The sequence below is a fragment of the Eublepharis macularius genome, chromosome 10, assembly GCF_028583425.1.
Source record: "Eublepharis macularius isolate TG4126 chromosome 10, MPM_Emac_v1.0, whole genome shotgun sequence".
Lineage (NCBI taxonomy): Eukaryota > Metazoa > Chordata > Lepidosauria > Squamata > Eublepharidae > Eublepharis > Eublepharis macularius.
The window spans coordinates 54,066,099-54,093,580 of record NC_072799.1 but is presented as its reverse complement, the minus strand read 5'-3'; the positions used below and the strand labels follow the sequence as shown (position 1 = coordinate 54,093,580).

The 27,482-nt window shown below is 41.9% G+C and overlaps 1 protein-coding gene across 1 annotated transcript in view; it reads left to right on the top strand.

Moving 5' to 3' along the window:
- SLC10A7 (solute carrier family 10 member 7) overlaps positions 1 to 27,482 on the top strand; it is a 176,831-nt gene that overhangs the window by 47,263 nt on the left and 102,086 nt on the right. Inside the window, exon 5 of the mRNA XM_054990307.1 lies at positions 2,085 to 2,123. Within this exon, the coding sequence (XP_054846282.1) occupies positions 2,085 to 2,123 (39 nt within the window). The remainder of the gene's footprint in view (positions 1 to 2,084; positions 2,124 to 27,482) is intronic.

Here is a 27,482-nt window from a genome sequence, read left to right as displayed (position 1 = left end):
TTCAGAGAACTTGATGCACATGGGCCCCTGGAATTTTGTTGTACTCCCACCTCCCCTGGCTGTCCTGCCAACAGCAACTAATTTTAAGGGCAAAGAGGATGGGAAATATTTCATCTGAGGTAGAAAACTAAGATAGAGGGGGGCAACCTGCTTGATAAGATCATGCTGCTAGGATTGTGCCAGTTGAAGCACTTAACAGTGTGCATAGTCATGAATTTCCTCATAGTAAGACAGAGGGAAAAGAGAGGAGTTGATGCTTTTTTCAAAACAGCAGAAATATTCTCTCCAGACTCCCAGCTAAATGGCTGCAGTTGACTGGATTCTACGAGCAACTCCACTGGGGGTGTTCCCTTTTCCTTAAATCGAAGGAGGGTAGAAATTCTTGTCCTCTTCTGGAGGTGTAATAACCCCCACTTTCCCCGCCAGTCTTTGTGTAACTGTAGATTTAAATACGACAAGCATCTTGGCATGTGAGGGGAAAGTACTCTTACAGAGGTAGTCACGAATCTCCAGTCAGGGAAGTGGGTGCCATTTGGAGTTGTTATTTGAATCTGAGCAGCTGGAGCAGACTTACAGTAGTCTGATTTTGCTGAAAGAAGCACCTTCACAAACCTTAGTTGTGGAATGGAGCTGCCTTCCTGAATCAGCAGCGTGATTGGCCACCAGTGCCTCACACAATGACAGCTCACAGTTTTGCAGATGGTGCTTTGCCCATGTTTAGCATCATGAAGGCAGCAGCAATCAGCCAAATAACCATGAGAACACTTTGGCCAAGCAGGCACAGAGTGCTGTGGATGTGTCCACCTTGTGTCCTCCTAGTCGAGCAGGATTGATTTACTGCCTGCTCCATGTGCAAAGGACTTGGTACATACATTTTTTTCCAAAGTATCCATTTCAGGTTTTTCAAACCATGATTTGGAAGGCGGATTTAACTCATTCTTGCTGGGGAATTTATTTTCCTGTTTTTGCGACAAGTTCTGGCAAGAAGAGTTCTTTGGACTGGTGCCCCCTTCTTATGTTCAAAAGCAGGATGCTGATGAGACACAGGTGTTAAAATATGTTGCTGTAGTTTAGAACTGTCAACTGTGATGTTTTATTCAGTGGCATCTATTCGGAAGCTCCCTCCGCAACATGGAATGCCATATGCCATTGTCCTTGCCTCTCAAGCGAGCAACTAAGCAAAGGGCTTCCAAACCTGTACTTGCTTGTGCCTTTGGGCCACTGAGAAGCTGTGGTCCGGTGCTATCTTTTATTGATAAGGCTAGCAGAGGATGACTCTAATGAAATTATCAAAGCTTTGAATTAATGATGAGCTTGAATAAGAAAGCTAGCTCTCTGGAGCCAGGCAGCTCATTACCCATTCATTCTTATTGCACTCTCTCTTTATAGAGCAGAAGGCAGGTTCTGCTACAGTTTAGCCTGTGTTTTGGATTGGATTCAAACTTACTGAGCTCTCTCGGACATCCACTTGTGCTTACTCTATGGCTGGGAGACGTCCTCCTTGGTGATTAATTTGATTCTGCTCTTTATGTAAATGGCAGGCTTCCCCTCTTTCTTACCCTTCTTCACCTCTCTTACGGTTTTACATCATCGGGCTGGATGCCATGCAAGAGTGGCTTCTTCTTGGTAAATGGGAAAGCCCTGCAAGATTTTAAATATTGTGGAATTTAGTAAGTTATCTTTAATACTTATTCCCATAGTTATTGCTTGGACGTTTTAGGTAAGCAAAACATTTTCTTTAAAATTTGTTTCACAAGTCATGGCACTGTTTATGTGGTAGAAATTTCTCTTTTGACCTTTTTATTTTTGCAAGAATAAGCCTACTTGAACTATTTGTGCAATGCTTTTAAAAAACAGGATTCACTCCAGGCACATCTTTAGGAGGGTCTATAGTTTGTGTTGCATGTTGTGTGTTGTCTTTTTATAGCCTCTTTGTGCTAGAGATTTGTAATTTGAAGCTTGTCTCAGATTATAGGCCACTTGCAGTTCTTTTAAGTTGTGGTGGTATCTAGAAGAGCATAAGAAGAAGCAAGAACATTTTATGTAATGTGGTGCTTTCTGTCTCCCCCCCCCTTTTTTTTTAGGCTGCTGCTATTTTTAACTCTGCATTTGGAAGCTTTTTGGTAAGTAATATAAGTTTTTTTTTGTATTCTGTTTAATGAAACATTGTTTAATACTTCTATTGCTGCTGATTATTTATTAAGTGGGCATCAGTAGCTCAGCTTTATCTGCCCAATTGTTCATTAAACACCCAACCTCCTATTTCTTTTCAGCATCTCCTGTTCCCCAGGAAATTAGTGCATGAATAATCTCTGATCAATATAATGTAATGATGCTTAAGTGTATGTTAATAGTCTCCTTAATGAGGTGACAGTCCATTATTATTTAGATGTTTTTTTGGGGGGGGGGACTTGATTCAATATATTGATTTTTTCCCCCTAATGAGATGTATCACACAATCATTATTTTCTATCATGGGGCCATGGGTTTTGAAAGGAAAATGTGGCCCAGATGATGAGAGAGCTAATGCTAATTCACTCAGTGACGTATCATTTGATTGGCATATTTCACTGACGGAGGAGAAGTGTGTTCCATATCCCTGGGGAGAGTATTAGAATAAGTAAAAATGAGGAAACAGCAAAAGCTTCTCAAAGTATCATTTTTATGTTTACGTGCTTGAGCTGCCCTGCTGAGCACAATACACTATCAATTACACAGGAAGAAGACTAGTTATTTTCCATATTTTTATATATTGAGCAAATTAAACAGCCTGGCCATTTAAGCCATGCTTTGCATTGTTCTACATCTTTCTAATTGCTCATTTCAATATTATGTTAATAACAGTTTAAATTAATAGTAAATATACAGACAAATAAGACATATGAGTATTGTTCTTGTTTATTACGAATGCTTGCCAGTAGAAAAAAGTGCTGCAATATATGAAATTAAGGTAGATATTTTGAAACTTCATTACATATTTTGATGTGCTTGAATTGAACTGTTTTCATGAACATAGCATAAACTCAGAACAGATAAATGCTGGTATTTTTCAACTATTTCTATATCTGGGATGTTGAGACTATGTTAATCTGCTACTGGTGGGTGAAATGCAGCAGGAATTAGTTGCTGTACCAGAGAACTGATACTGCTCCCCATTGCTCCCCGCTCCACCCCTCCAAGCTTCCATAGGAAACACTACCTGCGTAGGGATAGAAGTGCTATCATAGCATTATCTTATGATTTTAACACAGTGCAGCACTATGTAGGCTGCACAGATCAATCTCCACCTGTCTTTAAGGCTTGAACCATGTAGTATCCTGGAACAAAGCTGTATTATGTCAGCTGAAAAGATAAATTTGTTTTAGGATAGATTTCGTTTGAAGCGGAAGATCTAACATTACATTTGCAATTATTTATTTGCTAGATATTTGTGGGTGGCAATGAATTTTTCAGGTTTCCGGTCATAACACACTTGCTTAAATCCCCTGTGCTTTAGCGAAGATAATTTTTTTGCCCAGCAGGTGCTTTAAGTGGTAGTATGCCTTCTTCACTCTTGCCCTCTTATGGCCCACTGTAATGGCTAATGTCCTAAAGGGTGTTGGGTATAGGGATTTTATTCATGGGGTTGGGTTGGTTTTCTCATAGGATAATAAGTCTATTATCACTAAAGATTTTCTTTTAAGTGCTTTTTAAATATGAGGCCGATGGATCCGGAAGGCCAAACTGAGAACAACATTTTATATTTACCCGTTGGGGAGAGGGAAGAGTCTGGGGAATATGGAGTATGTCTTCCTAGGTGAGAATAACTATCTTCCTGCTTTTAAAATATATTAACATTTGACTGTATTTACTGGTGAGGGCAAATGCTTGTACTGGATGTCAGGTTTTGAAATAACCCTGAACACAAACTCTGTTTGGAAATAAATTTCTGTAGGTTTGCAGGCAGAAATATGTGCATATTTATAGCTAGCTTAATAAAACATCATCGGTCTAATTAAAAACATGGTGTGTTAAAGAACTAATTGTTACAAAAAACTTTTTTCTGTAGCTAGTCTTGTAATAACTAATGATAGATGAATTCAATTTACATAAATTTCAAGCCAAGAGAATATTTTAGAATTATGCCACAGAGAATTGTTCTAAGTTAAGAAGCTAATATCATTATCTCCTCCCTTCATTTGAAAAGTTGGAGTTTAGAATAATTGTTGAACATAAATGATTTGAGTTTTCCCCATGACAGAGATTTAATAAAGTTTGATAGCATTGTGGTAATTCAAGGTGGTTGCTTATCAGGAATAGTTGTGATACTTAGACTACAAATTTATGTACACTTGTTTATTTTAGTGCAGTATGCTCTGAAAGCAAAGCTAGAGGTTGTTCGTATTTCAATTTCAGTTATAATTCACATTATATGTCCTTTGCCCTTGTCCTTATACAAAATGCCCTGTTAATAAAAATGTATGGAATTCCCATCTACTCAGTTTTAGGAGGCACAATGCCTTATACAGCCTGACAGAACCTGTGTAGCAAGTAAATGCATTAGGCCTAGTGTCCATTTTTCTTGCAAATTTGTGACATAGATTTAATTATGGGAATGACCAACTTACAAATCTAATTTCCATTGGCTGAGCCAAGTTTTTAATATTTTAATAATGATGGATTTTTTAAAGCAATGATTTCATTACTATTTAAGATATTCCATGGTGTGGAACTAACCAATTGACTGGCTTTTTATTTTATTATGTTGCACCAGATGCTGGGCATTTTTCCTCTTAATTGTTCTGAATTTTAAGACATTGTGTAGAATACTAAGGGGGAGTACCCTTTTTCTTTTTTTATATGCCATTTGTCATTTGCTTTCCTTTATTATTTTACATGGTTGAGTTAAGTGTGTTCACTACTGCTGTTGAATTATAAATCGGTATATATAATAGTAAACCAGCCGGATGATGAAAGTAGCAACATCAGGCCACCTGCAGGCAAGAGAGAGATCCTTACATAGTCATGGAAGTCCCCAGGCACGCTGACAAACTTCTGTCTCCACCCTCAATTTCTTGCAAGCCTTCAATTTGTTCAATTTGTTGATACTGTTTATAAAATTTAACTGCTTTTCTTCACAGTCTACATTCATACTTGGACACGTCAGTTCTCCTTTCTCTGTTAGAAACTGCAAAACTAAAACTGTTCTTCTGTATTTAGATTTTTCTAGCTTAGAGGTGCCTTAAGAGTATTTTTAGAAGCACTTGAGAAAAAAAACTTTCCTCTTCAGAAAGTGATGTTGTTGTTGTTTTTATTATGGGAATAATAATACTACTTCTGTAGCAATGAATTATCTGATGAATTAGTTCAAAAACATGGAGGTTGATGAGGCCTTATAGAGTCCAGCCCCCTGCTCAGTGCAGGAAATTCAAAATGTATATGTTTATATTCTAGAACTCCATTGAGGGCAAATGAGTTTTGGAGTGCCTTACATCTGTTACAAGTAGATGTGTCAGATCTAGGAAGTCTGTGGCGTTCCAGAACTGCTGAGCTACCACTGTGAAGAAATTACTTCAAGCCTCATGGGCAGATGGCCTATTTGGCAAGACCTTTCCCAGTTGTTTTGATGGATATGGATGGCAGGGGACATTCATAGAGGTTTCTAAACTGGGCCCAAGCTACATAAGACTTAATAGGACTTCATACCAGCACTTTCAACTTACTTGACAGCTAGCATGTAGCTAGTACAGATGATGGTCCTTTTTAAGGCATCTATTCTATCTTCAGTTATGTCTCATAGGGACAAAATAATAATTGGAGACAGATGAGCAAATGTGTATGGGGTTTTTGAGAACTGTGCCGTCTTCTGAAGGAAGCTTCAGAATGCTTTCTAATTCTTACCATGTTCATCATGCCCTACAAACCTGTGAGAAAAGTTGTTAGAATTCCCTTTTGTAAGACAAGGACCTGAAGTTAAAAGTTAGTGACTTCTCCTTCTCCTAATCTGACTGCTGGTTCAGGCAGTGGCAGAAAACATGGATATGGAAATATGAAGAAGGAAAAGTGAAAATGAATGTGCCATCATTGGCAAGATCATTTCCTCCTCCCGCACTGTAATTCTCAAATTGCTTACAATGAAGTATTCCCACAGATGTCAATGGAGATAATGCAAAACACATAGCTGAAGGACAGCAGCTTTTATTTTGGGCTTGCTGTTCTATTTCAGCAGCCATCTTCTGCTGACTTGATGTCCATGGGCAAACCTGTTCAAATAAAGATTGCTTGTGACATCACCCAGCCATCAAATATCTCTCTCTTTAGGTTGATGTGGTGCATATTACTATAGCAACAAGTAATTCTGTGGTATGCGCTAATGAGCCCTTAGTGCACTTACAGAGTATTTGAAGTCGTCCTCCTTTTGGCCTCCTGCCTACCAATACACCTGAGGCATGCGCTTAATGGCCCATTAAGGTGCACCCTGTTGTGCATTATTGTTTAATTGCACTGTAGTTTGCTTATATGTTTTTGGTTTTGTTTTTTCTACTGTTAATGTACTGTCATTTTTTGGAAGGCAAAACATTACATAAGATTAGAAGACCAATAATAAAGTTATACTTTTAAGCTGATTTAATAAAATAGGATTTCAGATTGTATGGAATTGTTTCAGGATATGATCAAAAGCCATGTGAATTGTTTCATATCCTGTTAAGCTAAATAATTGTCTGCTATTGTGCATTTTTAAAATATGTTGGACAATGTAAGGATAAAAGAAGATTTATGGATAATGCTGCATTTCACAGCTGAGTGAAATGCAGATTATGTGTACTGACCAAAGGCTGTACAAATTTGAAATGAAAATGCCACTGGTCTGCTTGCAGTGCTTTGCACATTTGATGTTTCAAATAGCTGAATTATTAATTATATTGTGCAAAATCATTCAGCAGTTGAGGGGAGGGAGATGCCTTTTGCTTGTTTGTTTTTCCTTCCTCTTCCTTTTTTCTCTCTTGACAATAGGGAAGACCCTGTTTGCTTAAAAAAAAAAAAAACTTTTGCTCCAAGTAATGCTCTGTAATTCACAGACAATTGCAGAGTGGTCTTATGTTGGCCTGAATGCACAGCATGTGTGTTGTCAGAGGGCAGTAGATTTTTGCTTGGAAATTCTTGCATATACACTCAGTTATTGCAGGGTTGGTATGGGGACTGACCCCATACCAACTAAATTTCCAAGGATTGAGGTTTCAAGAGCTAAAAACATCCTTTGTCAAATAGGGACGTATCTGGGTCAAAGAACCGCAGGCCAAGAGCCACAGGAATCATTTGGCCTGAGGTTCTTTGTCAGATAGGAATGTATCTGACAGAGGGAGTGCTGACTCTCAAAAGCTCATACCTTGGAAATCTAGTTATCTTTAATGTGCTCTTGGATCCAGATCTTGCTCAGTCCTGTCTAGGAATCACTGACAACTCTGTGGTTTTGCCATAAAGTTTCAGGTGATACGTAGAGAAGCATGATGTCACTTCTAGGTTTTTATAACAACCACCACTACCACTGCAACAACACTACAAAAACAACATTTGATCTATATACTGCCCTTCAGGACAACTTAATGACCACTCATTAAGTTTATTATTATTATCCCCACAATAATAATCACCCTGTGAGGTGGGTGGGGCTGAGAGAAGCTGTGACTGACCCAATGTCACCCAGCTGGCTTCAAGTGGAGGAGTGGGGAATCAAACCCGGTTCTCTAGATTAGAGTCCTGTGCTCTTAACCACTACACCAAACTGACTCCAGTTTTCTGTTTCCTGTCGTTAGCTCTGTCTCCGTGGGCCTGGCTGTGACATCTATGAGGTCATAACTGACTACCTTTCTACTAGTCATGTGACTGATGTTACATGCTTGCTTCTTAGTAGCTCCAGTGTTGCCACTGGAGGGTAGGTTCTGGGTCTAGAACGGTTGATCATTGAATTAGGGGATTCATTTAAGGACTATATCCAAGTGTTAATGCAAGATGCATTAGCCTTTTGCACTAATGGATTGCATTCAGAAAGGTCCTCTGTTTAGGGAGTATATTGTAGATATCTTCTTTATGAGTGAAAGAAGTAAAATATCCATATGAAATATGTATGTAACAATGTATAAACAGACCTACATATATGGTTGATGTTATTGATTGAATTAATTTTTAAAGTTTCGTTCTCAGTTTCAACTTCCAGGGAGGCAATGACTTCCTGAAGTTCCCATTTCTCGGGGAGAGACAACACAGCTGTTTTATTTCGGCTGAAAAGCCAATTTCCAGCTATTTTATCACTCTTGACAAGGAGTGATCGTGAGCTTATCCATCTGTGCCTCATTTGGATGACTCGACAGAAGGTTTTACTGCCTGGGCTATGCTGAGGGAGTGACTGAAAGTCGGAGTACCAGCAGACAGGAAACATCGTGGTTAGCTGCATTGGAGTGTGAAGACCACCTCCCAATCTTAATTCTTTAATCTTTCCTGATTGAACTTCTAACTACAGTCCTTAACCTACAACACAGAAGAAGTAATAATTCAACTTAGGGTGAGAAACGGTCTCTCTTCTAATTTTAGTGTGTTTCTTTCTGAAAAACAAGATTTAAATGAAATAAATATCTGCAGGAACTTTGCTTACATCATTTTTGGGGGAAAAAGTTTTAAATGGACATTGGGTGATACTTTGCCGTGTTTTGCATTTTTTTATGCTAATAAGTACGTGGAAAGTTGAACAGTTTGGCTTGGAGAAGGGGGAAATTACTGTTACAGAGACTGACCTTGAACGAAGGAGATTGGATAAACAACAGCTGGGAAGTGAGAGAAAAATAACATGCTCTGTAAAGTTTCCAGAAAAAAATTCTGATTAAAAAACTTTGAGCCAATAGTACCAACCAATAGACTTAAGAGAAATAGCACTTCAACTTTTTTCTTCTATGAATTTCAATCTTAGAATTTTGATTTCAGTTGGCTAAATCAATAAATGATGGATCAAGGTTCACGTCAAAAAGGCTCCCTGGATCAATCACCTGCTCCAGATGCGATTCAAAAATATGTGATATTCTTTGCAGTAAATTGGACTTATTGGAGAATAAAATGCAGGAACATTTCGTGGATTTGAAAGCTGAGCTGACACAGAAAATATGTGAGATGGAGAGGAATGTTAAAGAAAATACATTGCAGATACGGAAAATGGAGGAGAAAGCAGATACTGGACAGGAAAGTAGAGATGGTTGACAAAGAGCTTGAGACACACCAAAATAATTTGGCTTTACTGGAGCTAAGAGAGAAGGAATTCTCATTGAGACTTTGAGGGATCAAAGAAAGAAAAGATGAAGATATCAGACAAAGAGTGGCCAAGATACTAGTTGGTCTTTTACAGATAGATACCCCAAAACTGGAAACAGAATTGATAAGGTGTACAGGATTTCAACCAAATATGCAGCCCAAAACAATCTAGCAAGAGATATTATAATCCATTTCCCCAGCAATTGACGTTTCCTTCGTCAAATGATACCGCTCAGAGATCAGGTACTATAAACACATTATAAGAATAAACTGAGTATGGGCGGAGTGAATATGGCAGTTATGAAAGAGTTACTGATCAGAATTCTGTGCAAACAAAGGGCTTACAAATTTTAACTGATAAGCTGAAACAGAAGAATATCCCATTTAGATGGGACAAATTAGAAGGAGTGATCCTCATCTTCAAGCAAGAGAGATTCAAGTTGAAGTCAGTTACAAAAGCAAGGGAATTCTTTGAAAGACAAAAGAGAGTGGAAAGAACTAAAGGAAGATCTTCAACATTCTGAGCCGGAAGGGGAAGAAGAGGAGGAACAAGAACTGGTCAGTAAAGAGGGTTTGAGAGATCATTAAACCCAAATATGGAATACAAATATATATCGTGGAATATAAATGGGACAAATGGCCCACAAAAAGGTGGAAAATATTTCATTATTTGAAAAAACTGAAAGCCGACAGTGTCTGTCTACAAGAGACTCACTTAAGAAAAAGAGATATCAAATACTTGGAATACAGTTTTTTTTGGAAGAAATTTGTTTCTTCAGACAACAAAAAGAAAAATGATGTGGTACTGTATATAAAGCCATCAATGAAACCAGAATTCGTATTATCGGATGGACATGGAATATATGTGGATGTGGAGATGATATTAAATGGAACCAAAACTTTGTTAGAGGGAATTTATGCACCAAATGAAGAAAACGGAGGGTTCTACAATCATCTGTGGGAAAAGCTGACAGATTTGTCTTATGAAAATTTTTGTATTATGAGAACTGGAATGGGGTAGTTTCTTGAAAACAGACGCTCTGAGAACAATATTAAGAGTACACAAGGTAAATTACCAAAGATCTGTTTTGATATGGTCAACAATATGGGCCTGGTTGATGTTTGCAGACAGGAAAATGGGGTTTCAAAAGAATATACTGTACATATTATTCAGAGAGACATAAATCCTTCTCACGGATTGATATGGTAACAAGAAATTTAGTGACAAAAATCTCAGAAGTAGAGAGATTACCAAAAACTTTTCAGATCATAACCCTGTAAAAGTGAATGTTAGGAGTAAAGTTTATATATTTGGTGGAGACACAACGAAGCTATGCTACAGAAAGCTGAAATTGTAGAGGACTGCAAGAAAAAAATAAGAGTTTTTTTTTAATTAAACCTGAATAAAGGTACAGATGTGTTCCTTTTAATGTTGAATTTGAAAAAAGAAGCAAGAGAAGATGCAAGAGATCTTGCAGGAAATAAAAAAGGAAGAATTGCAAAAGGCCCCAAGTAATAATATTACAAGAGATAAAATATTAGCAATTACTGTTATCCATGTTATGAACAAGGGACTTGGAGAAGAATTTGAATTATGTGAGGCAAGGAAACTGAATTTGTGAACAAACCAGGTAAATGGTTGGCAGGGGAACAAAAGGGGTTAAATAACAACCTAAAAGTGTGTGTGTATGTGAATAAAAACAAGTTTAAAACATAAGGCCTTGAATGGCAGGCTACATATATATACTAAAACTTGCTAAAACGTCACAAGATACCGATGATGGTACAGTGCAATGACCAACACAAATAGACCAAGGTACAGTACAAAACTGACCAGATGCATTTCGGCCCTTAGGCCTTCCTCAGTGGTCAATTGTAAACAATTTATAATCAAACCCACCCACACATATGGAAACCAATCATGCAATGCTCCCGGTGTTTTATCTAGAGCTCTAGTATTGTGTGATAAACTGCAAATATTGCAGTAGACCCAGGACTGCATTCACACAATGCTCTTCATTTATTGTTGCACTCTGAGGCTTGGTTTTCAATGTATAGGAGTGTGTTACATCAATCTGCAGTAAAGATATAATGGTTGGCATACAAACTGAGGAAAGAGAAAGAGAAGAAAATGATACCGAAAATGTATGATGGGAATACAATACAAAATGATGATGATGCTATCCAAAGATTTTCTTCAAGTATTATTCAAATCTATACAGGGGTCAGGATATTTTTTTGAAAAAATTAGATGAATATATTGGAAAGCAGAATCTACCTAAAATTTCAGATGAACAACAGAAAATGTTAAATGGTCTAACCACAATTTCAATGGAATTTTCAAGCAATAAGTGCTTGTTATCACCTTGAGGATCTTTAGAAGCTTTGAGTAAATTGGGGCCGGTGGCTTCTTCAAGGTGAGGTACACTGATGGAACGAACTTTCTCAGTTTTTGAGGGCTTTACACATTGTGAATTCAGGAGCAAAGGGAGCAAGGGAGATATTATAGTATTGTCAAAAACTCTAGTAAAAAAAAAATCCCTTTAGTGCCCAAGAAGGTTTTTTGCCTCAGTAGCATGGATGGTATTTTATGGCTGGCAAAAGTGAGTAAAATCCTCTGCGCTTGGTTAGAGCTGTTCAGGGTTTTCACTGAAGACAAGTCTATTGTAGTAAGAATCTCTGGGAATAAAGTTTTTAAATGTATAGTGGTCTGTTTTTTTGTCTTCCAGTTAGGGAATTGCCTTTTATACTGGCAGATAGTTAGGCAGATTTAATCATTAATAAATTGATTTACTGCACAATCCTATGGCCGGCCGTAATGCTGACATGGCAGCACAGGCAGAGCTGTAGCGCCGCTGGGCTGGATCCCGTGCCAGCAAAGTGCACCTGCGGTGGCAGCGGCGCAGAGATGCAAATCGGAAGAGCCAGAAAGCGTTGTGGGCGGGGAAGAGGCACGGGCGCCGCCGGCCGCAGCCAAAGGGTGCTGTTCCCGGCAAACTGCTGGGGGAGGAGCCAGGAAAGGCACAGCCAGTGGGCAGCTCATGATCCGGGGCAGCCTCCAGAGCAACAGGCAGACCACGCCCATACTGGCAGACCACCCCAGCCCATGCGTTGGGCGGAGCTTACATTCGGGAAGGTGAGGGGTGGGTGTGGTCTGAGGAGCCGCTCCCCCATTTGCCCAGTGCAGTGTCAAGTCTGTAGTGGCTGCATCCAGAGATGTTGGCATGGGAGGGTCAGGGACCCTGCCACAAGGAACCCAGGGAGCCCTGAACCGGGCAGCAGTCATTCCCGGCAGCAGAGCTCAGTCACCGAGTGGTGCCTTGGCGGAGGGTTAGCCAGAGCCAGCCACCAACATGCGGACACAGCAGCCCCAGCCCCGCCCCCACCCCAAGGCAATAAACACAGACACTCATTGCACAGAAAGCAGTCTTTATTATATTGTCTCACCAATCAGGGAGTTTGGACGGGGAGGCATGTGGGGGGGGGGGTAGAGCGGTAAGGGGTAATGGGGAGGCACGGTAGGAGAGGGCCTGTCTGGAAGGATAGGTGGCCAGGGGTCCGTCGATGTCCCTGGCTCCACTTCACTGACCCCCTCGCTCGCCCTCTGGGCCATCCGACGCTGTTTCGAGGGTGTGCCCAGAAGCAGCGACCGTCGCACCCTGGTCTGCCAGGAGGTCATTCCTGGCCGCCTTGGCAATTAGCTGGGCCCCAAGCCTCGCTGCCCTCTGCTCCCACCAGCCATCGCCCTCCATGCAGCTGGGACAGCTGTGGGTAATCTGTTTCTTTGAGGCTCACCGAACAACACAGCTCGCTGACATGACCTTGTAGGGTCTGAAATGTAACAGTTCCCTATCTTCTGTCTAGCTGATGTATAGACCACGGATAGATTTCCCAGACCCCTTCCAGTTCAGACCTGTGGGTTGGCAGGGAGGGGAGTGGTCGAGGGTTCAGATCTGTACTTCCCCCGGGCCCTTATCCCTTCCGAGGGAGTTGTATTGCTCCGAGGGAGTTGTATTGCTCAGATGCACCCTTGCTTCTAGGCAACTCTATGGACCTGTGCATATGGTACGGTTCAGGCTTCAGAATAAAGATCATTTAACCAAGGACCCGTGTCTTGCTGTGATGATCCAGAGATCTGTCTGCCATATCCTGCCGTCCATGGCCTGGCATCAAGGGCACATGCCCGATTCCTCAATATCAGCGCGTCCCTTGCGAGATGGGGTGGGCGCGGGATGTGGAGGCTGCGCGTGGAATGGGCAAGGGTCATCTTGGCATGTCTCCTAGGCTGGCTTTAGACACTCGCTCCACCTGTTGCGCTCCCCTGAACTGGGGTGCTCGCGATACTTGCCAGCGAAGGGGGGCCGTCTCGCAGCCAAGGGCGGCCGCCTGGGCCATTTGCCCCGGGTGAGGGGAGCGCATGGAGGCCGCACGCCAGGGGGGCCTCACGCCGGAGGCCGCACACTGAGGGGTGCCCAGGTTCCAGGCACTCAGGGCACTTGGGGCAGTCCTTTGCTGCCCCTGTGGGTGGAGCCGGCGGCCTCCCCCGGGAGCATGGTGGAGCCGGCGGCCTAGGAGTGGCCCCCACACTCCAGCTGGGTTACGCGAGCGGTCCAAGATGCTGATTACAGTAGGTAGCGCCAGGCAAGGGGAGGGCCACTCACAGCCTGGCACACACCCCACCCCTCCCAACGACCACGCCTTGTTAATCCAGATGCCTGGATGGTGCCCCGCAGGTTTGGATGCTGGGCAGGGCTCCATGGGGTGATGGGTGTGGGGATGACCAATGGGGCGGCCCCAGGCATCTGGGGGGTTGGGCCCACCATGGAGGGCGACTGATTCATGGGGCTGTATCGCTGTGGCTTCAGCTGCAAAGGGAGCGCCCCTCCCTGAGCTTGCAGGACCTCCTGCCCAGGATGTGGAAACTGGCTACCGCCACTCGCAGTTTTTCACTGATGGGGCCAGGGTTCATGAGAGCGGGTTCATGAGATCTGAATGTCACTCGCAGAGGAGTACGAAGGGGGGGGGAGAAGCAGACATGCTTAGGACGAGCCTGCAAGAGAAAGACACACATATGGGCTTTGCCTCGGTCCACAGCTGAGGCAAAGCCCACGCTCCAACATCTGAGAAGATGCACATAGTAGAGAGCAGCGGCAGCGGCAGCAGTGACCAGCTGATGCAAGACTGTCTAGTGAGGATGCACTCTTCCTTGGGGTGCTTTTACCTTTAAGGGTGGGAACGGGCAGATAGTTACAAACACTTGGTCAAGAGTAGTTTTCTGGGCAACTGCATCTGGGGTAGGCGGGGCTGCCGCCGTCATCCCCTCCCCTGCTGAGCCTCACCTGAAGAGGCTAGTGGTCAGGTGAGTTCAGGTGATGGGGCAATTAGCACTAATCAGCAAGATGGGTTAGTTGTCGCCCCATCTCCTCCTTACCTGTCAGTGCTCCCTTGCTTCTTACTGAGCTGGAACTTCAGAGTCAGGAAACCTGCAAGGAAACATCATCGGCTGTTGTTAGTTAGCCAGACATTCTGGACTTTGCCCTTCTTCCCTTGCGGGAGTGCAAGGTTCTCCTACTTTTCTCGCAAAGTCCCCAAAGTGCGCTCAGTGCCTGCCACCATGGGCACCCTCTCTCCTACCTCGTGTTCAAAGTGCCCACGGCGCACGGCAAACGGGCAGAGCTTTCAGCCATGTGCTCACTTACCTGAGACCGTGGGCAGCACCGGCCGGATGTTTTATAAGGTGCATCTGCAGGTGATTAGGTGCGAGGAGGAGGGCTTGTCCATGCCGGGAGTGCACGCAGATTGGCCCTCATGATAGTTCCCATCCTATGCTCCTTCGGGCCATGGGGGCGGGGCTGGGCGCTCGGAGAGGGGGCCAAGTTTTTGCTGTTCAATGGGCGCCTATGGGCTATACCTTGTTTTTTTGCGGCGTAGCTCTTTTGCGCCACTGTGGGCGTTCCCGCTTCTAGAAGGGCTTAGGGAGTGAACTAACTCCAGCCCTGCCCTCTGCCCTCCCTCCTGCGCCGACACGGGGCCCTATGCCGCTTCTCTGCCTCCGCCCAGCCACCTCTCGCTCGCAGTGGCGGTGGCCCGGTGGCGGTGGTGCGCCTCGTGGCGCCATTGACGGAGGCCCATTTACGCCCACGTAGGAGCCAGTTCCACCGGCGGAAGCCTTAGTTCGGTTCCTATTCACTTTCCCGCCCCCCCTTAGGATTGCACTGCCCACGTAAGTATATGTTTACTTTGCAAAACCTTAACAGTCATTCCCATTAGAGGATTTAAAAGGGATATTAACTGAGAGATCAGCTCACAATTTCATAAAGAAATGTTAGGAGAGGTAGACTTAAGTAATATTTTCTTCAACTTTAGGAATATTCCCTCTAAAAGTAATATTATTACTACTAAGAGTAATATGCGATAACTGCAATAGAAATGAAATCCAAGATAATAGATGTTAAGAATTAGATAATTTCAGCAGTGGGGCCCTGCTCCTTTGGGATGCAATGGCTTCCTGAAGCTCCCATGTATGTGGGAGAGACAACACAGCTGTTTTTTTAGCAGCTGGAGAGTTAATTTCCAGCCATGCATCACTCTTGACAGAGAATGATTGGAAGATACCCATTTGTGCCTCATTTGGTCAGTTCGACAGAAGGATTTAATGCCTTCGTCATGTCAGAGCAGTGTCTGAATGTCAAAGAGCTGAGGACTGGGAACATCGCTGAAGCTGCGCTAGAGTGAAGGATGACCCACCTCCCAATCTTAACCTACTAAATTTTCTCACTGAATTTCTAACTAGTCTGGAACCTGCGACCCAGAATGAAGTTTATACTCTCCAGCATGTAAACAGAATACTGCTTGGGTGAGAAACAGTCTCTCATCTAATTTGGATGTGCTTTTTATGTTGAGAAATAAGAATGAAAGGAAATGAATATACACAGGAGCTTGGTTTATTTATATTGGAAAAAAGATTTAAACGGACATAGAGTGACTCTTTGCTGTATTTGATGAAGACTATGTTTTGTCTTGGCAAGTGTAAAAGTTTGGCCTGGAAAAGCCAGAAAGCAATGTGAAGGAGAATAACCTTGAAAGGAGATAAGATGGGGAAACAGCATAACTCATGCTGGAAAGTCTGTCTCTTTTTCCCTGAAAATATTTTACATTCCTGACTATAAAACTCTGGTCTAATAACATTACCTCCTGGATTTATGAGAAACAACACTATGAAATTGGACTTTTAATTTGACTTTACTGGAGCTTAAGAGAGAAGGAATTTATTTCGTGGGACCAAAGAAAGAAAAGATGAAGGTATTAGGCAAGGTATTTTCTGGCTTTTTATAGATATATACCCAAAGAGTGGAAATGGAACGCACAAAGTTTATACCAGATTTGCAACCTAAATTAATTAACAAGATAAGTCAAAATCCAGGTTGTGAAGAAGGTTATTATAAAAATTGAGATTTTTTTAATTATCCTTGAAAAAGTGGGAAGAAAAAGGAATCTCCTAGACCAGAAGGAGAAGAGGGACAAGAACAGAACAGTCATGAGGACTTGAGCAAGGGAATTTGGGCATAAATAAATAATGGATGAACGGAAAACATGTGGACCCCAAATTTATTATGTGTTAAATTCCTAAGGAGAACTCCCTATAAAATTATTTTCCTTTAAAAATTTTCTTTATTTAAACTATAAACTATACACCATAACAAAATAAACAATAAACATAGAGAATAAGAAAAAACACACAATTCTAAACATGACACACTAACAATACATATATCTATATAATTAAAAGGGAAAGGGAAAAAAAACAAAAAACCCCCAGATTACACTATAGGTTGAGTTCTGATTTTCACCGCAACAAATATATATCATTTCTAGAGTCACATTTATTCTAGGTTAGTCACAATACCCCTCTTTTTTCTATTGTCCATGTTTCTTAATCCATAAATCCAGATGTCATCAAATCTTTATTATCCATTTAATGCAAAAAGTCAATTAACTTTAACTGAATTAATTAATTCAGTCAAGAAGTTAACTAATGTCCTTTCTCTAATCAATGCAGTAAGTTTTGCCATTGATGCAAACTCCAAAACTTTTGTCAGCCCTTCCTCCACTGTAGGCAATGTTGTAGTTTTCCACTTTTGTGCATAAAGTACTCTTGCCGCTGTAATAAAGTATAAAAACAGTGTTCTAAAGCTTTTTTCCAACTGGCTGTCTGTTATTCCCAACAGAAATGTCTCTGGTTTCAGCTGAAGTTTAATCTTCTTTTTTTTTTTATAATTTTTTTTATTTTTCATAACTACAAAACACTACACCAGACTATCACAAGGAAAGGGGAGAGGGAAGGGACAAAGGGGGGTGGAAAAAGAAAAGGGGGGGGAATGAACTACAAACACTAAACACTACACTTCAATGTTTCCCTTCATACTGTCATAATACAAAAATAGCTCCATAGAATAATGATGGAGTGGTTAATCATACAGAGAATAAACATTTCAAATTCTGATTAAACTTTCCTCCCCCTTCTAGGTCCCGGACGCAATTCTCTCTGTGCAACTGCTGTTGCGATGCTCTCCTCCTCCTCCCCCCCTCCGGCTCCTCCTTTTCTTCGTTCTTGGTGCAGCAGAGTTCTGGGTTTTTATTCTCAAAATCCTTTAGTTGATCTTCTGATAATATCTTATAGGCCTGATCTTTATATCTGAACCATATTCCTTCCGGGAATAACCATTTGTACTTTATTCCATGGTCCCTCAGAAGAGCTGCAAACTTTTTATATTTAAAACGCCGTTTCCGGACTAGAAATGGAACGTCCTTCAAAATCTTGACTTTCAAACCCATAAAGTCCAAATCCGCATTGTATGAGTTATATAGGATGGTGTCCCGAATCTTTTTAGATGAAAAGTCAATAATGATCTCACGAGGCAACTGTCGCTTTGTTGCATATTTTGAAGAAGCCCGACGGACCTCCAAAATGGCGCTTTTAACCTCTTCTTTAGTCGTCCTCGCGGGTATCGCCAATAGCTCCGAGACCACCTCCCACAGATCCTCTTTTTCCTCCTCTTTCACGTTTTGGAGACGCAAAATTGTCTGCGTTCGTTCCACCTGTAGCCCGATCAGCTGGTTCTCCACCAACTTCAGCTCCTTTTTTGTAGCCTTCACAAGTGACGCACTTTCCAGAGCAGACTTCTCTGCCCCCCCCGCTGCTGCCTTAATGGTTTTCACCTCGCTTTCAATTAAGCCCACCCTTTGATCAGTTTCGTTCAACTTGTCAACAAAGGGTTTTATAGCTTCCACCACCGCCCTGCGCACCAACTCTTCGAGCGACTCCCCCTTCTGCAAGGTAGCCGAGATTGACTTACCGAGAGCGGGACTTTGCTTCTTTGCTGCCATTTGGGGGGGGGGGCGCCAACAAAATTCTGGAACTCAACGAAGGGGAAGAGCGAGTCTTCTTCAGATCAACCTCTCCTTCACAAACGCTTGTAGAACAGAAGGGATTCGCTTGTTTACAGGCTTCCGCCTGTTTCTTTTACTTGCCGTTTCTCGTTGCCCGGCGGCACTCGAGGCGCCGCGCACGTCTGCCGGCCTCCATAGGGGCAAACGGGCAATTCCCCCCCCGCATTGATTTCGGGGAGTTCTTCCCGCCGCGTCCCGGACCCTGGCTCCCTCCCTGGGAGTCCTGGGGGCTAATCCTTGCGGATCAGCCGCCCGGTCAGGGTGCCCGGTCGTTTCCTCCCGGACCAGCCGAGAGGAGCGTCCGGCATGGCTGAGAAAACGAAACCGAAACCAGCTGAAGTTTAATCTTCAAAATCTTCTGAATCAATGATTGTATCTGCAACCAAAACTCTTTGCTTTCTTACATGTCCACCACATATGGAAAAATGTCCCTTCTTGTTTGGCACATTTCCAACATACATTTGACGCCCCTTTATACATTCTAGTCAATTTTTCAGGAGTCATATACCAACGATACATCATTTTGTAAAAATTTTCTTTAATACTGGAGCTTAATGTAAATTTCAGCCCTCTTGTCCACATATTTTCCCATTGCTCCATTAATATATCGTGTCCACAGTTTTTCACCCATTTAATCATACATTCTTTTACTTGCTCTTCTTCTGTCTCAAACCTCAACAAAAGTTTATACATTTTAGAAATAACATGTTCATCATTTGTACAAAGGGCTATTTCAAATTCAGTTCTAGATTTCTCTAAGTCATAATGACTCTTGTCTAATTTGAATCTCTCCAGAATTTGCATATATGGAAACCACTGACAGGCGTGCCCTTCTGCTGCTAAGTCCTCTCTTGATTTAATTTTAACTTGGTCCTGAGAGAATTCCAATAAATCCTAATAAGTTAACCATTTAGGTGGACTAACCATTTCCCTTCTAAAATGAGCTTCTTGTGATGACAGCCAGAGAGGTATTCTCGAACCAAACCTAAGTTTGTATTTATTCCATACTCTCAGGATTGCATGCCTTACATAATGATTATTAAACTCTGCGTTGGCGTTAACTTTGTCATACCTTAGATACCCATGCCACCCAAATTTTAGATCATGCCCTTCCAGGTCCAGTAATCATCTATTTTTTAACAGTATCCATTCCTTCATCCAAACCAGTTAGCCACAAAATATAATCTCAAATCTGGGAGGCCCAAATCTCCTCTTTCTTTTGCATCCTCTAGAACCTTAAATTTAACCCTTGGCTTTTTGCCTTGCCATATAAATCTCGATATATCCTTCTGCCACTGCTTAAATGGTGCCTCTGTTGTCAGTACAGGAATTGTCTGAAATAGGAATAACTTTCTAGGTAAGGCATTCATTTTAATTGTAGCTATTCTTCCCAACAGCGACAATTGAATTTTATCCCATCTTAGCATATTCCTTTTAATTTTTTTCCAAGTCTTAATTATAATTAATATGGAATAACATACAGTTCATATTTGACGAGGTAATACCCAAGTATTTTACTTTTTTTCTCAACTTTAAACCCTGTTTTGATCTGAAGTTTCATTTGATCTCGAATTTTCATATTTTTAGTTCAGTCTTTGGTTTTCTGCTTATTAACCTTAAAACCAGCCACTACACCAAATTCTTTCAACTTTGTCATTAGAGTTTCAATTCCATTCAAAGGGTCCTCCAAAATCAACACCAAGTCATCTGCAATGGCTCTCAGTTTGTAGTTCTCCTGTTTTACCTTTACACCTCGAATTCTCTCATCTTGTCTTATGTCCCTATTCAAAGCCATCTTCCAGGCCAGAGTGAGGTTGTAGTAAGCATTTTTTGCCTCTGCCTTAACTTGTTTTTCTAGTAGTAATGCTGGATCCAGTATAACCCCCAGGCTCTTAACTGAGTCTGCAAGGGTCAGACAAACTCCATCAAAAGGGGGAAGTACAATGTTCTTCAGGATCTCTGCTTTCCCAATAAACATCACTTTGGTCTTGTCTGGGTTCAATTTCAATTTGTTGTTTTTCAACCGTTTCACCACGGCTGTTAGGCAGTGATCTCAGATTTCTACTGCATCCTGCGGGGACCTGGATAGTGAGATATAGAGTTGGGTGTCATCTGCATATTGATGACATTCAGCTACATAGCTGTGAACGAGTTCTCCTAAAGGTTTTACGTAGAGATTGAATAACATGGGAGATAAGATTGCGCCTTGCGGAACCCTGCAAGATAGTTCCCATTCTGGAGATAGTTGATCTCCAACAACCACCCTTTGAGTCTGCTCCAAGAGAAATGGTTTAAACCAGTCCAAGGCACATCCTTTGATGCCCACTTCTGTTTCTAAACGCCTCAACAAGATGGCATGGTCCACTGTATCAAAAGCTGCAGATAGATCCAATAGAAGCTGTCTATATTCAGATGGAGATCATCCACTAATGCTACTAGTGCTGTCTCTGTCCCATGCCCTGGTCTGAAACCTGACTGGAAAGAGTTCTGATCACTAGAGTTATCCAAGAACGTCTGGAGTTGGTCAGCTACTGCTCTCTCAATCACTTTGCCCAGAAAAGGCAGGTTAGAGACTGGGCAATAATTGGCCACATCATTTTAGTCTAGGGATGGTTTTTAAAGTAGTGGATGGATAACCGCCTGTTTGAGCTGCCGGGGAAAGCTGCCCTGAGTTAGTGATTGATTTACAATAGACCTCAGTGGTTCAGTTATGTGCTCCTTACTTGATGTTAACAGCCAGGAGGGGCAAGGATCGAGCGCACAAATAGTGGGTTTCATAGCCATCAAGATCCTGTTAAGATCTGTCATTGTAATTGGTTCAAAGCAATCCAAATGCATTTGGATTGCTTTGGTGGATGGTGCATTTATCATTTCTTCTATCTCGCTTGCATTTCAGCTAGCATCTAGATCAGAATGTATTTGTGCTATTTTATCAGTGAAAAACTTAGCAAAGGCCTTGCAGCTAATGGTCTGTTCTTGGGACTGCAAAAGTTCAGATTTAGGGATTAGGAGGCGTCTGGATATCTTAAACAATTGGGATGGTTGTGGACTAGCTGATGCAATAGTTGCCGAAAAATAACATTTCTTTGTCTCTTTCATTTCCGCTTCATAGGTCCTCCAGTGGGTTCTGTAGTATTTTCTATTTGCTTTCGCGCGAGCTTTTTGCCAGCGCTTTTCTAGACATCTTCTAACCCTCTTTAAGTCAGCCAGCTCTGTGGTAAACCATGGGGCTGGTGTCTGTCCCAAGGGCTGGAGCGATAAGGAGCAATGGTGTCAATAGATTCAAGGAGCTTTGCATTCCACACTCCTACAGCAGCTACCATGGGGCATGTGTCTGGGATTCTAAAATGCCCCAAGGCATTTTGGAGTCTAGATGAATCCATGAGCCTTTGTGGGTGAATCATTTTAACTGGACCTCCAATTTTGTGGTGTGTTGGGGCTATATTAACTTTTGCGTTCAGCAGATGATGGTCTGACCATGGTTCAGGCTGAACCTCTAATGATGAAACAAGGTTTCCTCTTAAAGGGTCAGTGCAAAATATTAAATCTAAGCTGTGGCCTCTTTCATGTGTAGGGCACATTTTCACAATTTGCAAGAGGCCCAGGGTTGCCAGGGAAGCTATAAATTCCTGAGCTAGGCCTGACTTTGAACACTCAGCACAGATGTTGAAGTCTCCCAGAACAATAAGTCTAGGTGTCTGCAACCTCATGTCTGCTAGCAACTCCACCAGCTCAGAAAGGGAGCTTATGGGGGAGCTAGGAGGTCTATACACAAGAAGAATACCCAGTCTATCTTTAATTCCCAGAGACAGGTACAAGCAGTCAATACCAGATATAGCTTGTACTGGAGATCTACAGAAGTTGAAGGACTCACAGAGAATAGTAGCAACCCCTCCTCCTCAGCTACTATAGCGAGGTTGTTGTAGGAACACGTAGCCAGGGGTAGTTAGTTGGGACAGACACACCTTGTCATTTTCCTGCAGCCATGTCTCTGTTAGGCAAGCCACGTCTATTTTCTCTTCCTGCAATACCCCAGCAATGCATGCAACCTTGTTCCTAACAGATCTTGTACTGCATAGGATTAGTGTAGCGGGGGTAGGTGGGAGTGATCCCATTGTCAGCAGGTGGAATACTAGGTGGATAAGCAGCAAGCATTACTGCTCGATGCTGGGCGCCTTTCATAAGCCATGCTCCCATATCTACCAGCTCCCAACTGCACTTGAATAGTAAATTTACCCGACATGTCTACCAAGCAAATAAGTAGTAAGAAAGAAACTCAGGATTGCACCCTACAACCACATATTAGTGGTTGATCAGTTGTTGCAAACATCTCAGAAGCAGTTTCTTCCTATCCTCCCTTGTCGTTCAACTTATTTAACGGATGGCTGCTCCTGGGCTAAAAGCCCCGGGCCAGGATCCCATGTGCTCTCGCCCTTCGGCTCACGCCAAGAGGCTCACACCTCTTTGCCCAGTGCCCCAGTGAAATAGCCCTCCTCCTAGTATGCAGTACCTATGTGAAAAGATGAGAAAGCAGGGTGGAGCTAGGGTCTGTAGCTAAATGGCTTACAGCTGAAGATCAAAGGAATGTCCTGCAGGCATCCATCCAGCCTTCAGGTCTCCTCGTGAGAAAAGCATCCCTCTGTCTCTTCAGCAACATCTCATAAGCAAGCAAACCTCTCTGCCCATCCCTTTGTCCCTTCAGCGATGTCTCCTCATAAGCAAGCAAACCTCTCTGCCCAGTATGTAAATTAAAGATTGGAAAGGGGAGGAATAGAAGGAAGGATTATTTTATTATCCTTGGCGGAGTGGAGTGGTAAAAAAATGAAAAAAAAATGGCTATAATTATAATTATATATGTTAATGAGAATTTGAAAGATCAATTTATAGTCTAGACTCTAGACTGGAGTTTTATATGTTGGGGAATATGGATAAAAATTGGAAAAGAGTGTGGGTTTTTTTTAATGTCATATGGGGAAATATTGAAATGGTTCATTTACACATTCCTAATCATTCTAATCTTCCAGTATACGTCTTCAAGAGTTAACCAATATCTTTTGTTCTGCAAAATTCTGTACTTCTCATCCTTGAGTATATACATGCAGACATTTCACTAAAAATTTGCATCAATTCTTTGCCTGATATGAGAAGGAGATTGAAATCGGATTGCTTAAGTTTAACGTAACATCCAAATGCTGAAAATTTTTCATATTCATACTTAAGTATGAAGTTGTTAATTATGGGAACTGTTATTTTAATTATTTTGCCCTTTTTAAGATTGTCATCTTAGTGTTTATAAATTAACATTAATGTTTTAAAATGTGTAACATCTCTAAAGTTTGCTTTATTGTTATATTAATATAGCCATTAATATAACCAGCTCATTTTTTTTTGTTCTTCTCTTTGTGAAGTTCAGGTTTCTGTTGGAAAACTGTCTTGGTATTTAGGATCTAACTACGTATTATGCACGACTGTGTGTAAGAAAGCCCCAGAGGAGCTGGTTTGGTGTAGTGGTTAAGAGTGCAGGACTCTAATCTGGAAAACCAGGTTTGATTCCTCAGTCCTCCGCTTGAAGCCAGCTGGGTCACCTTGGGTCAGTCACAGCTCCTAGCTCTCTCAGCCCCACCCACCTCACAGGGTGTTTTGTTGTGGGGATAATAATAACATACTTTGTAAACCGCTCTGAATGGGTGTTAAGTCATCCTGAAGGGCGGTATATAAATCTATTATTATTATTATTATTATTATTATTATTATTATTATTATTATTATTATTATAGGTGCCGCTTCTAAGAGAAAGCAATTCCTGGAGATGGTGATGTAGAATCAAGAAGTAGCATAGGGGTGGTGTGACAGGCCTTTTCTTCCAACTGAGGGAACCCACACAGCCTCCTATAATTTGGAGGGTCTAGGTTTGTTCTGAAATGTAAATCTTTCCCTCAGTTGCTAGATGTTCTTATGGTAGAGAGTGTAAAGGCTTTAGGTTCTCTGCCATGAGGTTTGTGTAAGAACTCAGAGAACACTGAAGCAGGAGGTTTATAAGAGTAACAAAGAAGAAGTATTTATTATGTACAGGTTGTTTTTAAAGAACAGATCAGAATAGCCCAGGTCTCCCAACATTCAAAGGAGAAATCTGGCTGAGGCACTGTAGCTTGAGCAAGCTGTGGCTTCAGATTGTGATTGTAACTCCCTTTAATACTTTCAAGTACAAATGGGCTTTGACTAGTCACCAGGATAGAACCTTTCACACATGCACAGGATTCCACTCAGAGCGGAACTACAAGTGACAAAAGGCACAGGTTGGACACTTGTCAGCTTCCCTCAAGTTTTGATGGGAAATGTAGGCAGCTTGGCGGAATGTTGGACAAGTGACAGTTGAAAAGTCCATTGGACAGCAGTCAGAGAGCGAAGCTGCAAGACTAGGATGCCTACATTTCCCATCAAAACTTGAGGGAAGCTGACAAGTGTCCAACCTGTGCCTTTTGTCACTTGTAGTTCCGCTCTTACACCAGCCTGCCCTTTCCCAAGAGTCAGACTAAAGGATATGAGGGCTGCTCATCACCAAAGACAGTCTTTCCAATTATGTCCTCTCCCAGAACTGGAGTTAAACCACTCTGCCACAACACCTGGCAGAGCTATACACAAAACTGGCTGCTGTCTCCCTGAGGCAGCCCTGAACTGAACTGCAGCTGCGCTTCCCTCCAGTGTTCCATCCCCGCACTGAGGGCTCAGGGATAAAACTGCTGAGTAGCTGTTCTACCTTTCAGGGGCAGAACATCCTCCTTTCCCCATGTTCTTTTTTAGCCGCTTTGCTTTCCCTTCCCCTGTGCTTTGAGTCCCAAACAAATATTTGTTTATTTGTTATTATTGAAGATGACTTAATTGTATAATGTGCCAGTCAAGTGATTTTGCATAACCATTACTCCTAATACATTTCTGTTAGTAGCTTGGAACCGTATTTGTTCTGGCTTGATTGGATACACAAAACCCAATTATTGTTTATTTAAAGATTTGACAGTTTAGTAGCCACCAGTTTGAAGATCAGTCATCCTTCCACACTTTGCATTTTGACCCTGACAATTAAATTGTATATGGCTTAATAGCAATATATTCTTTAAAAAAAATTCCCAACAATAAAATAGATGCCTTTCTGCTGTAAAATGCAACAATACAGTATGTTTAATATTTATCCTTGGAATTCATATGTTCTTGCAAAGAAGAGACAGCTTTGTTAATGAACTTTTAAATTAGTTTTTCACACTGATTCTGTTTTGAGTGTCTCCCTGAGAGAAAACACTAAGGATTGGCATTCTGCTAATTGCCTGTGGTTGAATAAAGAGGGATTTTGTTGTTGCCTGGCTAAATTTCTTTGTGATACTTCATTGCAGACAGGGGCTGAAAATGGATATTGAAGCAAAAATTAAGAGATTTAGAATATCTTTCCACTATTTAAATGTGAATAGATAATATTAAAGTAATAATATTGACTAAACTATTTGGTGTGTTTCCCCCAAATTATATCCCCTCTGATTAGAGTAGGGGCAAGTTGTCATCGCTTCTTGAGTCTGGGCAGGGAAGAATATTAAGGGAGGGGAGAATATTAAGACGTTGTTTTGTACAGAGTTGCACCATTGGGCCATCTAGCTTGCTTACTTACTTACTTCATTCACTAGGCTTCTAGCCTGCCCTCCCTGCAAGTGGGCTCAGAGCAGGTTACAACAATTATTAATACATTTAAAAAACATAATAAAACAGCATCATAATTTATATAAAAAACGCAGTTCCCAGATGGTGACTCACAGATAGTGAGGAAAGGGAGGAAACCGTCATTGCTGCCCGCTCTACAGCTCAGGTGGGTGTTGTCTGTTAGGACTGGTGGAGGCTCTCAAGGTCTTATTCAGAGAATAGTCTTGCATGATGCCTGTTACTTCATCTCCCTTAAGGAAACACCAGGGATTGAACCTGGAGTGTTCTGCATGCAAAGTATGTGCTCTTAACTTGAACCATGGCTGTGGCCTTTCCAGGTTGCTGCAACGTTAGCCCACTTCACTGCTAAAGTCAAGAAGAGACTGGAAGGCCTTTGCATGGCAAGGGTGCTCCGTAGAATGGGCATTGCCCACTAGCCCAAATTCTGCGCATCCTGGAGGTGAGATTGGCAAATCATTGTGGCACAGCCATCAGTTTTAGTAAGCATGGGGTGGCGATGAAGGCAAGCTGAAGAGCTTGGTAGGGAAATGGTGATAAAGGAGCCCACTTCTCTCTTCCTAAGCTCTCCATGCCAGAGGAGGCAAGTGATTTAGGTAAGCTTCGTCCCACATTGCAGTCTGTTCCACAAAGTTCAGTGGGAGTGAGCTATATGTCTTACACATCTGCGTCTGGGGAAAAATTGAAGCAAACTACTTGATATTAGGAGACGATTTGTATTAAAATTAATCAATAAATTTTCAGTGTCTTGTTCCATTCATGGAACCTAGGATTGTTTCAAAGTGTAGATTAAAAATCAAGAGCAATATGCAGGGATTAAGCAGCTGCTTAAGACGCTGCCTGCTGCAATGACACACTGATGTTGCCTTCCCCTTGGGTTTGCTTGCTTGTATTATTGGCTGCCCAGCTTTTTGGCAACCTTGCCTGAGGATCCTTGGGGACCCTGAATAGGTAGCCCAAGCCTCTAATTTCCTCCTTCCTTCTTGAATAATGTACATTGTATAGGTGTGTGCAGACCTCTGAAATATATTTATGGACTTCCTAATCTTCAGTGC